The 12,980-nt window shown below is 40.2% G+C and overlaps 1 protein-coding gene across 1 annotated transcript; it reads left to right on the top strand.

The window, feature by feature from the left end:
- The first annotated feature begins 406 nt into the window (after positions 1-406).
- Positions 407-10,024, top strand: LOC121934982 (vomeronasal type-2 receptor 26-like). Its single transcript, XM_042475954.1, has 4 exons — positions 407-1,192; positions 1,662-1,889; positions 2,647-2,773; positions 9,123-10,024. The coding sequence occupies exons 1-4, from the start codon at positions 407-409 to the stop codon at positions 10,022-10,024; spliced, it is 2,043 nt and encodes a 680-aa protein (XP_042331888.1).
- The last annotated feature ends 2,956 nt before the right edge of the window (positions 10,025-12,980 follow it).

Here is a 12,980-nt window from a genome sequence, read left to right as displayed (position 1 = left end):
AGACATTATGGAAAGGTCCCTGAATGTCATCTTGTGCATTGTCTATGAACAGACATGTGTTAATCACACTTAAATTACAGGTGCATCACTAGCAGGTTAAGATTACAGATGCCTCACTAGCGCCACTGGTTAAGAGCTCAAGTTCTCTATGGTTTCCAACAGAAAGCTTTTGATGGCAGATGTTCCACATTTTTTATGTTTCACTGACACTATTCCGAATGTATTGCTTTGCGTAGTTTTATAAAGCTTTGATACTGTTAAATTATGAATGGTATAGAAATTATCTTGGATAAAATTATGACATGTATTTTCCAGTTCCAACACATTTTCAAATCTCTTTCAGCTCTCATATGGCTCATTTGCCCCATTAAAGAGAGAAATGGGACAGATCCCTTCCTTTTTCCGCATGACTACCAATGAAGAGCCACAGTATATGGGGATTATCAGCTTACTTCAGCATTTCAGATGGACATGGGTGGGATTTTTAGTGGTGGATGATGACAATGGAGAAAGATTTTTGGAGAACATGGAACCCTTGCTTTCCCAGCATGGCATCTGCATGGCCTTCACAAAGCAAATTCCAAGCCAAGAACATGCTCGTGATCAAAAACAATTAGACGAGTTAATCCATAGTATGCACCAGCTTTTCAAACAAAACAAAATCAAAGTATTTGTTCTCTATGGTAAACCTTTTAATATTACATGGCTGCGGTATTTTATTACTGAAGGAGGTCTTGGAGTGGTAGGGAAGGTGTGGATTACAACTGCCCAGGCTGATTTTGTTTTAGGAAGCCTTGGCCGGGATAAAAGTTTGCAAATGTTCCAGGGTGCTCTTTCCTTTACGATCCACTCCAATAAAGTTCCAGGGTTTCAAGAATATCTCCACACCCTAAAACCTGACTGGACAAGAGAAGATAATTTTCTCAAGGATTTCTGGCAGGAAGCCTTTGACTGTTCAATTCCTGATCCCAAAATGCCATACAAAGTCTCTGGAACTTGCACTGGGGAAGAACGGTTGGAGACCCTTATTGGACCTCTTTTTGAAATGCGCTTGAGTGGGCACAGTTATGGCATTTATAATGCTGCCTGTGCGGTGGCCCATGCTTTACATGCTTTGTCCTCATCTAGGTTCAGTTACAGAGGAATCATGAATGGTAAAAAAGGTGCTGTTCAAGATCTACCACCTTGGAAGGTAAGGTCTCCATGATGAAATGCATGTATGCCTAAGAGAGAGAGAGAGATTTACTTCTTCCCTTCCTGAATAAATGGTGAACAGAGATCCACATTGGACTAATTCACAGAGATGTATGGGTACACTTATCTCAGTGCTTTCAAAGTAAAAAAAATGGGAATCAATTACCTTCTGCTTGTTAGTGTGGCTACATTATAAAAACAGAAATGTTTTTAGATGCAGTTGCTTAAAATAGTGCATACTGCAACAGTCATCCTTAGAGTAAAGTCAGTAAAGTCAATAGTACTTAAGTAAATTTATTAATTCATTTCTTTTGTTTTTTTCATTTGGTATACAACAAGGGTGACTGAATCTAGATCCAACTAAACAGTATTTGAATTACGATTTTAAGGAATTCAGGTAAATTGTGAAGGTTCCCAAATGTTTATACCTTCCTTTTGTTATTGTTGTGTTTCTCTTTTTCAACTAGCTCCATCCTTTCCTTCAAGACATTTCATTTAACAACTCTGCTGGAGAAAGAGTGTTTTTTAATGAGAACTGGGAAATGAGAGCTGGGTTTGATATCATGAATTTGGTTACATTTCCAAACAGATCCTTCCTTAATGTGAAAGTAGGACGAATAGATCCCAGTGCTCCTGAAGGAAAACGATTCAGCATTGATAAGCATAGGATTATCTGGCATCAAAGCTTCAACCAGGTGTGGATTATAGACTTTTCTTGGTCTATAAATCATCAAGAGGGAGGATGATCTAAGAGCAAGAAAAAAGAAGTATGGTGGACAAATCATTTATGGTCCCCGTGCAATTGATAGGTTGAAATAAAACTGTACCATATTCCATCTATCTATCTATCTATCTAAAATCATGGCAAGTATTTTCTAAACTTTGACATATTCTAGCTCACCCTGAAAGGAACAAAATCAAAACGAATGGAACTTTTTGGTTGGGGGGGGGGGGGGGGCTGTGTTGGCTACAATCAGAATGTGAGCCATCCCTGGCATATGAAGGAAAATTATGGCAAACAATCACATGTATTGCATTAATCATTCTTCTATGTTTCTTATGTTTTTCTTACATCACCTGATCAACAAATAAAGATTCATAGGCACGGTACAGAGCACCTAAAAACGGCAACCTGCTGGCGCCTGTTTTCTCTCCACAGGGAAGCCGTAGCCCCCAAACTGTGTGGCTTCCCTGCAGAGTAACGAATGCACCACTGGCGCACTCATTACGTAAGCGCCGTGTGGTGCCATGCGGATGTCACACGGCACTTGCATAACAATGGCGGTGTACAGGACACTGCCATTTTGATGCCCTCATCACGTGTTAGAGTTGAGTGGCATCTGGAAGAGCCACCCCAAGGCAACCCTAGCACGTGACAAGGGCGTCTTAAAGAGCCGTCCATACTGGCCCATAATTTTGTCCATCTTAAACCTCCCTCTTCTTTATGAACAGGCTCTGCCTATTTCAGTCTGCAGTGACTCCTGTGCCCCCGGTTCTCAGAAGAGAAAGAAGGAAAGAGAGCAAGTTTGCTGCTATGATTGTGTTCCTTGTCCAGAAGGGAACATTTCCAATCAAACAGGTAGGTGGCACAAGCTTTCAACCAAATTGTTTAATGCGAAAAATTCTTATTGAAGTGGCAGCCTTCCACCTGTGCTTGTGACCACCCAGATCAGGAATGGTGGAAAGCAAAATTTTGGGGATGCAATAATTTTCAGGAGAGGTTGATTCATAAATTAGAAGCCACAGAGGGGGGAAAAGTTCAAGAAACGTACATTGAGATGTAAAGCAGCTCTTAACGGAAAGCAAAAACTGAAAATTGGGATGTCCATATTCTTCACAAATTATTTCTCCTCCCCCCCCCCTTTTTTTTTGGGGGGGGGTTGGTCTGTAGTGTATTATCTGGGTACCTGCACCTTGCCTACAAGAGACTGGGCTGTGATAAATGGGAGTTGCTCCACTTATCAGAACTTTCTTCTCTGATAACAAAGGATTAAATGTTGGGGGAGGTACATTTTAATGAGGATTACATCAGAGGTGATGAGATGGCAACTGTCCAATGAAATGGGGGAGTTGGGCAGAAACGCAAACATTTGAGAGGGTTCTAGAAGAGAGACTTTAAAAGGCCTGGATGCAACATGAGGTGTGAGTCTGAGACAGTGTGCCTGCCTGCCTGCTGGCAGGAGGAAAAACCTGCTGGCACTAGATAAAGGAGTCCAGGATCTCAGCTGTGCAGACCATCAAGAACTACAAATCCCATCTGAACTATGAGTAAGATTAGTAGCATGTACTAGTTAGTGTCATTAGGATTTTGGAGGTTTGTTTTACTGTCTTGGCTGAAATGACTATATTCTGTAACTTCCATTTCTCCTTGTTCCTTTAGGATAAATAGTCCTGCATGTAGTTATATCCTTTTGCTCTAAAACCTCTTAGTTAAAATAAAGTTTTTCTTTAAAGTACCCTACCTCTCTTGCACTCCTTTTTCGCATGCCTTTAGCTCAGCTAGTTCTTTCCTAAGTTGGCAAGGGAAAGTATCTTTGGAATTGCCCAGCAAAGTCCTGATGTGTTGCTAAGGGGAGCGGGAGGCTAATTCATCAGGTGATGACAGCAATAATGTTTATTTTGGGAAAAGGTGGTCTCAGGGGGTCCCATCCAGCTCAGCAGGAATGGAAGGAGACTCAGAGAACCTTCACATGGTGGCCTCTATGTTCAGAGGATTGTAACATGATGGAAGCATTTGGTTCTGTGTTCTCAGGACACCATAACATGGGTACAACCTGATTCGGTTAAGACGTTTAGGTCAAACTACTTCAAGAAACAAAATCTCCAGCTCAAAGGGTTTTTTTCCCTAAACATATAAAGCAACATTAGCTCAATGACTATTGTCCTCTTCCTCATTTGCTTACTGATTCACTCCAACACTTTTGCAATATCTTTTCATAATGTAATGAAGGAAGAACAAGGCTTGATGCCCATGCTACACACCATCACAGAGAGGAAACAGACTTGCTGGCTTCCAATCCCTGTCTTATTTCAGACTGAGCCAATGTGTGGGTGCAAGGATTGACTTTTGATAGAGTCTAGGAATCTTAGAAACAATAGGATTCATAGGTGGTTGATGGTTTTAATTTCAGAGTTACAAAGGGAATACAGTATTTTGGTTGATGGTGATGACATTGATTAACCAAGTACTAATAAGATTAGAACAACCCCAGGATGTTTGGGAGAGAATCAGGTGCGGAGAATTTCAGTAGGTGCTAGCAGAAAGATTGGCTTAATGTTTTAGGCTGGTCTGTCACCTTCAAGAGGAAACGGACATAGCAGAGGTGAGAAAGCAGTACTTACACCCATTAAGTTACAAGAGTCGTTTTCCACATGCTCTCAGGTCTATATGACCAGTCAGAAGTTCACTTAAAGATCCTCATGGCCTGCCCAGCTTCATGTTTATGGCCACTCTGTAACTGTGATTATAACAAAATATTTGTACTCCCAAATAATTCAGAGTATGCAGGGTGTAGTAACAGGAGTCAACATAAATAATGATTCCAATGTTGAAATGAGTGATGTAATTCACCTCCATATTGCATATGAATCAGCACTCTAACTGCCCTTCTTTTTTCTTTCCCCAGACATGAATAAGTGTTTCCTATGCCCAGAAAAACAATACGCAAGCAAGTCTCAAGATCGATGCATTCCTAAACTAATAACATTCCTATCCTATGAAGACCCTTTAGCCAAATGTTTAGCGTCAAGTGCTATTTCCTTTTGCTTGATAACAATTTTGGTGATTGGAACTTTTTTAAAGCACAATGATACTCCCATAGTCAAAGCCAATAACAGAGAGCTTACCTACACTCTCCTGGTCTCCATACTCCTCTGCTTCCTCTCTTCTTTCTTATTTATTGGGAAGCCTGGGGTAAAAACCTGCCTTCTCCAGCAACCCATTTTTGGCATTGTCTTCTCAGTGGCTGTTTCCTCTGTGTTAGCTAAAACCATCACGGTGGTTACAGCATTCATGGCCACGCGGCCAGAGTCCAGTATGAAGAAGTGGGTGGGGAAAAAAGTGGGCATCTCTATTGTACTCTCATGCTCCCTCATTCAAGTGGGCATTTGTACTATCTGGCTTGGGACATTTCCCCCATTCCCAGATTTGGTCATGAACTCTGTTCCTGGGAAAATCATTGTTCAATGTAATGAAGGATCTGCCATCATGTTTTATCTTGTTCTGGGTTACATGGGACTTCTCTCCAGCATCAGCTTCATTGTGGCTTTCCTAGCCAGGAAGTTGCCAAACACTTTTAATGAAGCTAAGTGTATCACCTTCAGCATGTTCATTTTTTGCAGTGTTTGGTTGTCCTTTGCTCCCACCTACCTGAGCACTAAGGGGAAATACATGGTAGCTGTGGAGATCTTCTCTATCTTGGTCTCTAGTGCTGGACTGCTCTTCTGCATCTTTCCCTTGAAATGTTACATCATTCTGGTCAAGCCTGAGCTAAACAGCAAGGAGCAACTCACAAGGAGAAAGGTTTAAAGAATTTATTATAAAACTGTTAATTTCAGTTTCAAATTCTGACACATGTAATTGTTACAAATATTATACTCTCTCACAGAGTCCTCTTTCAGGTGTGTAAAACGTTCATGAGAGTTTTTATGGAATCACAGCAGTTCTATACCTTTGTTCTGAAACGTCTGTGTTTACAAAATTGTTCTCCTTGTTGGTCTGTTATTGACAGAAGGTTGACAGATTTATTTATTTATTTCATTTATATACCACTTTTCTTCCAGAATGGAACCCAAGGAGGTCCACAAAAAGAACACAAGGAGATCCACAAAACACCTAACAATATAGTTTTTAAAAAACAATTCAAACTCATCATATTCAAACAGTACAAAATAGTATGAAATCATTAAAAGACATATAAAGTTGTTTCCGGTTTGAAATGGGGGCCTTAAGTTGCCCCCTGTAAGCTCTCTGCTGTAGGGATGATGCTAGACATAGGACCTTATCACACAGGGAAAATTGGGGAGAAATCGGGGCGAAATCGAGGGTTCAAACAGCAATTATCCAGCGCAAAATGCAATATTGCAATTAAGATTTTCACACACATTACTATTAAATGGGCAATAAGCAGGCAAAAAATAGGCAATAAAGAACAACAAATCATTATTGGGATTTCCCCCAAAATGATTTGTTGCCTGTTTTTTTCCTATTTATTACCTGTTTAATAGCAACATCATGTGAACATCTATCTTCTTTGCAATATCTCATTTTGCTCTGGATAATCACTGTTTAAATCCCCAATTTTGCCCAATATCACCTGTGTGATAAGGTCCATAGTGATCACTAGCCAAAGGGTATCCAGGGCTGGAGACAAGTGACCCTTAGTAAATGAGACTGAAGATCAACTACATTGGTCTAATATCTCTGGTCCTAGCATCATAGCCACCACAGGATTGTGCCAAGTTGACTTGGAGGGAACAGAGAAGACTGAGACAACAACTTTGCCCCAGTGTGATTTTCCACAGGCAAGAGTAACCTTACCATTACCTTACCATTGTGTTACCCCTACACACCTCTCCCCATGCATTCCAGCAATAATGATAGGGCCTAACAGAGAAAAAGGCTTTCTCCTAACCCTGAGATCCATTCCATGATTTCTTCTTTTTGCAAACTTAGTATTGACTCCTAGTTTTAATACACACTGCACAATATTAAGACAGAAGTTTCTTGCCTCAAAAAGAAAAATAACATCCTTGAGTCTGTTCAAAATGTATTTCATCTTCAACTGTCTTTGTATAGAATGTAATGTTGTGTAATAAAATGAAACAAAAGGAGGTATGCATCAATATAGTTTACTTCTTAATCTTAAGTCTTTTAAAACTGTTTTTCATCTTACAATGTGTTTATTACATATTGCCATGTAATGTAATAAAATGGAATGGAAGGCACTGTTACTCAAATAAGCTTTCCTTCTGAGTTCAGTCTCAACTACTCTGTTAAACACAAAAGCACATGGTTCATTTGTACTATCTGGCCTTCCACTTGTGCATGTAAGCACCTGTTCAAGGTTGACCTTAGTGTTTATCATCCTGACCATTTAAAACAATTTCAAATTAAGGGAGGCATTAAATCCTGTTTATATACTGTAAATGATTTCTGCAGTTGGACATGGGATGGTGAGAAACTGAATAATTTTTAAACCATAGGCTTCAAGAGAGGTTGGTTCATCAATTGCATGGCACAAAGGGAGATATATACTGTGGGGCAAAGTGGCAGGTAAGTAAAGGTAGAAGCTGGTAATGGAGATGACCATAAGTGTTCCTAAGCTATGGTGCGATACATACCTGCATTTTGTAGCGTGCTGGCGGCGATACTAGGGTTAGGGAGCGTCCACCATTCAGACACTCCCTAATCCTAGTATGTACTCCATAAATCAAAACGGCAGCGCCCTGTACACATGGGCACCACCATTTTTACACGATGGACGCTTAGCGTCCCCATGTCCCGGTGCCTTTGTGACACCACAGTGCGCCATTGGTGCACTGCAGCATCACAAAGGCACCACAAGAAGAAACCACTTTTTGCGGGTTCTTTTTGTTCCGTGATGGAGCCGCGCAGTTTGTCCGCTGCTGCTCCCTCACGGAGCAAAACAGGGTGGCGGGAGACCACCTTTTTTGAGAGGTCTGTATCCCATTTATTTCTCTTCTTTTTTTGTTTCCAGCCTTAGTCTATAGAAATCAGTCACACTCCAGCATATGCTCATAGCTATTTGTCTGACATGAGTGACACATCTGAGACACATTTATTGAGGTGCCTGTACTATGTCTTTAGGAGACTTGGTACAGTCCTGTTAAGTTAAGGAGTTTCGGTCAAACTACTTCAAGAAACTGCATGTCTGCTGCAGGTCTTCAAAGTGCAAAAAATGAGGTCCAGTGTTGATTATGTGATTTAAGAAACCAGAGGTTGAGGGCACTATACATATAGTTCCTGGTAAATAGCATGTAAAAGTACACTCACATACACCTCTGGGTTTTGGGTTGGTTTTTTTAATTATTGTCTTTTTTTTGTATATCTCAAATTAAGAATTCCATTTTTCAGACCTTTTCGATGCAAAACACAAGGGGAATAGAAATAGCCCAGTTCTCTGAGAAATAACATTATGAAAGTAACAGTTAGAATGACTGAAGGAAAAGGAAACTTGAAAATCTTTGTTGAAAGTACAGTGGTACCCCGGGTTACGAATTTAATTCGTTCCGTGGCGCCGTTCGTAATCCGAAAGATTTCGCAACCCGAAAAAAGGCTTTCCGCTAGCGCTGGAAAGCCGCGGCTTTTAAATTTCGTGCCAAAAAGCGCCGAAACACACCAAAAAAAATTCGTAACCCGAAAAATCTTTCGTTACCTGGAACAGTTTTTTCCAAGCTAACTTTTTCGTACCCCGGAAATTTCGTAACGCGATCAATTCGTATCCCGGGGTACCACTGTAAACGGGAAATAGATAGGATAGGACTAGTAACATTTTGATCCCAAGGTCCAAATCAAACCTGAGATAATTTGAGTTCTTTATCATGTCAGTCACACCTGGACATGTCATAAACAGCGGTGACACAAACACATACATTTTCAAATGTACATGTAGAAGCACAAACACTTTCCTCATTCACTGACACCTCTAGAGAAGTTTCAGTTTCTTCTTTCCAGCTGATGAAGAAAGGGGACAGGGTTACATGTAGGGTAGGTTGATGTGTTTTTTCTCAAAACTTGATTCGCTCACGGGATCAAGATCCAAACTTAATATACAGCATTAATTTACTACAGTAACTGTAACTGCGGGATAGGAGCCAAACACCTCGATGTTGAAGTTAGTGATGGAAATTGCTTCCACACTGTGTATGACTCTGTACTGTGACTGTCTTTTTTCTTCTCCCATCAGATACAGTTGAGTGTTTCCCATGCCCAGAAGATCAATATGCAAGCAAGGATCAAGATCAATGCATTCATAAACTGATAGCCTTTCTATCTTACAAAGACCCTTTAGGAAAATGTTTAGCTTCAAGTGCTGTTTTCTTATCGCTGGTCACAGTTTTTGTGCTTGGAACATTTCTTAAACACAATGATACTCCCATAGTCAAAGCTAACAATCAGAAACTCACCTACACTCTCCTTGTGTCCCTCCTGCTCTGTTTCCTCTCCTCTTTCCTATTCCTTGGTAAGCCAGGAAAGTTCAACTGTCTTCTCCGACAACCATTTTTTAGCATCATATTCTCAGTGGCTCTTTCTTCTATCTTGGCCAAAACCATCACAGTGGTTGTAGCCTTCATGGCTACTAAGCCAGGGACAGGTATGAAGAAATGGTTGGGAACAAGGGTAGCCACCTCCATTGTCTTCACTTGCTGCATTATTCAAACTACTATCTGTATCATCTGGCTTGGAATCTCTCCCCCATTTCCAGATTTAGACATGAACTCAGTTGCTGGAGAAATCACTGTGCAATGTAATGAAAGGTCTGCCATTATGTTATATCTTGCCCTGGGTTACATGGGACTTCTTTCCATTATCAATTTAAATGTGGCTTTCCTAGCCAGGGAGCTGCCAGATACTTTCAATGAAACCAAGTTTATCACTTTCAGCATGTTGATCTTTTGCAGTGTTTGGCTGACTTTCTTTCCAACTTATCTGAGCACAAAGGGAAAATACATGGTGGCTATGGAGATTTTCTCTATCCTAGCCTCCAGCGCTGGGTTGCTCTGTTGTATCTTCTCCCCAAAATGTTATATTATTCTGCTGAAACCTGAACTAAACAGCAGGGAGCACCTAACCAGAAGAAAGACATAGGACATCAAAAACTGTCCATTTAAAGCTGCCATATGCTAATTTTCCCAATTCTGTTTTCTCATAAATTCCAAATCTTTTCCTCTCAAATTATGTAAATCTCTAGTATGAAGAAGACAGATTTATTTTTCTAAATTATCCTTAAGCAGCTGCTGGATGAGAATCTAGAATCAGAAATTATGCTATTGGCCACAATCATGCAACTTAAAAAAAATAGCATAGGAGGCTGAAGATGGGGTTGATGTACTGGCCATGGGCTACATTTGATCCATCTCATGGTCTTAATTTTGGTTTCTCTCCTGTATGGTTTTTAATATCTTTGCCTGATGAAGAAGCCAGTGAAGCTCTGAAAGCTTGCAACATGTATTTTAAGGGTTTGCTTGTCCCAATAAAGGTATCACTGTTTGGTGGATTTTGCATGTCATTGTACTGTGTTCAGGAGTAACAGTGCAATCACATGAAGGTCAACTCTGGTGTAAATTATCCTGTTTTCAGTGGGGCAGAGTTCTACTTTAGCTTGAATATGACTGCAAGGCAAGTGAAGCATCCTCCTTTCTCTTGTGTAGCAAGACATAAGCATCAGTGGCTTTTGGATCAAATGGGAGAACACTACCTCAAACATTTGGGGGTGTATCCTTCCCTGCTTGGTCCATGAGCCACCACTGGTCCTAAAGAACATTAATGATCACATCCATCACTATTATAATGCAGGACTAGGACTGTTCTGCTCAAAGGCCTATGTAGCTCAATATTCCCAGTAAGAAAGCCATAAGAAAGAGTGCTACCTTATCTCTCTCATCAAGCTGGTACTATCATCTTGGGACAAGATTTACTTGGAAATCCCCCCCCCCAAAAAAAAAACTGGTGTCCGTTTCCTTTTTGCCCAAATAATGATGAAACCAAATTTGAAAAACATGTTTGTGAACAATATTGCCACTCGAGTGGGAAAAGAGTGAACTCTGCTGTCATTATCCAGAAGGCTGTAATTTCATTTCCTTAAGGACAGAGACTCCATTGGGTTTTTCACAAGGGTAGAACACAACCATAGCACCATTCTACAAATATTAACTCCTCCACTTGTGCAAATCAAAGATGGGCTTCAGGAAGAGGCACAAAAAGGTCCTGTCACTTTGATCTTGACCCCTTGGTATTTCCCACTGAATAACCTAGACATTGTCAGTGTACTGACAGCCTCTGCTGGCTTTGTAATGAATGCATTTACTACTTCTACTGGTATAGAGAGGGAGGCTTGATCTCATCCCACTGAGCAACCACTCTGAATCGCATAGATGCTGCAAATGGATTCAGAAGAGTTTACATCTAAGGAGGGGATCTGCAGCTGGAATGGGAAATTGGCAGCCTTACTGATGTTGTTTCTCCTTCTCCTTTGGGTGTATGGAGTGGAAACAACAAAATGTCTCCTGCAGGATCCCCTTTCCCTTCCACATGAATCATATCAGTCTGGGGACCTCATGGTTGCTTCTCTTGTGACTCATTTATTGTACTGTCCCCATGAATTTTCTTTCAAAGAATACCCTTGGAAGGAATATTCTGATCTTATTGTGTAAGGAAATCATTTTTTTCTTCTTTGAATCATGTAAGATAATAAGCTTAAGTATTAGAAATACAAAAAGATGCTGAACAAACAGAATAAATGATTATCCTCCATGCACATTAATTTTCTGATGGTAATACATGTATTTACTATGGATTGGAGCTCTCCAAGTTTCCCTTTTGATGAGTCTCTTCATTTTCTTTATCATCTTTGCTTTGTATTGGGAGTTGAAATTTTGTATTCTTTCTTTTTCTCAAGCCTAACCACATCCTTTCTAGCTCCTGCATTTCTTTGCATAATGAACGTAATGTAAGCTTTCATCTCCTCCCAACTAAAGTACATGTTTTTACTTAGCCACATTCCCATTTCAGAATATATCTGTTGTTTTATTTGCATGTTATTTCTAAAAACTGCTCTCTAAGCCTTTCAAATATGTGAGTGTTCAAAGTGAAATGTGGATTCTTTTGCAACAAAGAAGGTTTCTGCTTTCATTGCCGCTGTCCTTTCCTATGCTATTTATTTCCATGCTTTGCATTTACTCTGCTTATAAAATGTACATCATCAGCATCAACATCATTTCTTCACCTATCTCATTGTAAGGTGTACATTTATATCTGTGTATGGGTGCATGGTTTTAGGGCTTTGGAGGAATTATTGTTTTACCTACTTGCACAATATTTCAATATACCCAGTTTTCTGTGCTATAATAATTTGTAAGGTGTGGTGAATGTGGGGGGAGAAAAAAGCTTAATGCAAGATCACAGTTCACAGACAAGGTATGTTGCAGATAGCAAAGTTAGAAAGATAATATGTATGGTAAAACTAAAACAGCAAAGAAATATGTATACCTAAGTTTTAGATATAGTGATGAGTTGGTGGGGAGAGTTAAAAAGAGACAAAACCAAAATATTGTTTGAAATCACAGGGAATGCTCTATCTCAGTCAATAGTCTAGGCATGCATAAAGTGATATATACATTCCCATGAACAGAAAATAAAAATTTATTGGGGGGAAGAAAGGAGCCAAAAGAAGGCCCTTCGGAAACAAGGGAAAGACGGGATCACTGTCCTTGCAGTCCTAGCCAGTCACAGCTGTCTTAGCCAGCCTAAAACATGGTGGGGAATGTTGCAAGTTGCAGTCTGAGAACATATGGAAGGCTTCATGATTCCTGTAACTGAATGGCAAAATCAAAACTATTAATATGAGCACATATTCACCTTCTGCACTGCTTGCTTGCTTTGATTTACAGACCCTGAACCAAAGGCACTGCACATGTTTTTTGACTCCTGGTTCACTTTCCCTTCACCGAAGAGGGGAAGAGACTCTTTGGTGTTTTACAAGGGCAGAGAGGAGAGAGAGAACAGGGAAAGGCTGGGTGTAGATGAGAGTTTGAAACATGTAGGG

The sequence above is a fragment of the Sceloporus undulatus genome, chromosome 6 (assembly GCF_019175285.1).
Source record: "Sceloporus undulatus isolate JIND9_A2432 ecotype Alabama chromosome 6, SceUnd_v1.1, whole genome shotgun sequence".
NCBI lineage: Eukaryota > Metazoa > Chordata > Lepidosauria > Squamata > Phrynosomatidae > Sceloporus > Sceloporus undulatus.
Note: the sequence above shows the minus strand (reverse complement) of the source record. Positions and strands in the feature narration are given on the sequence as shown.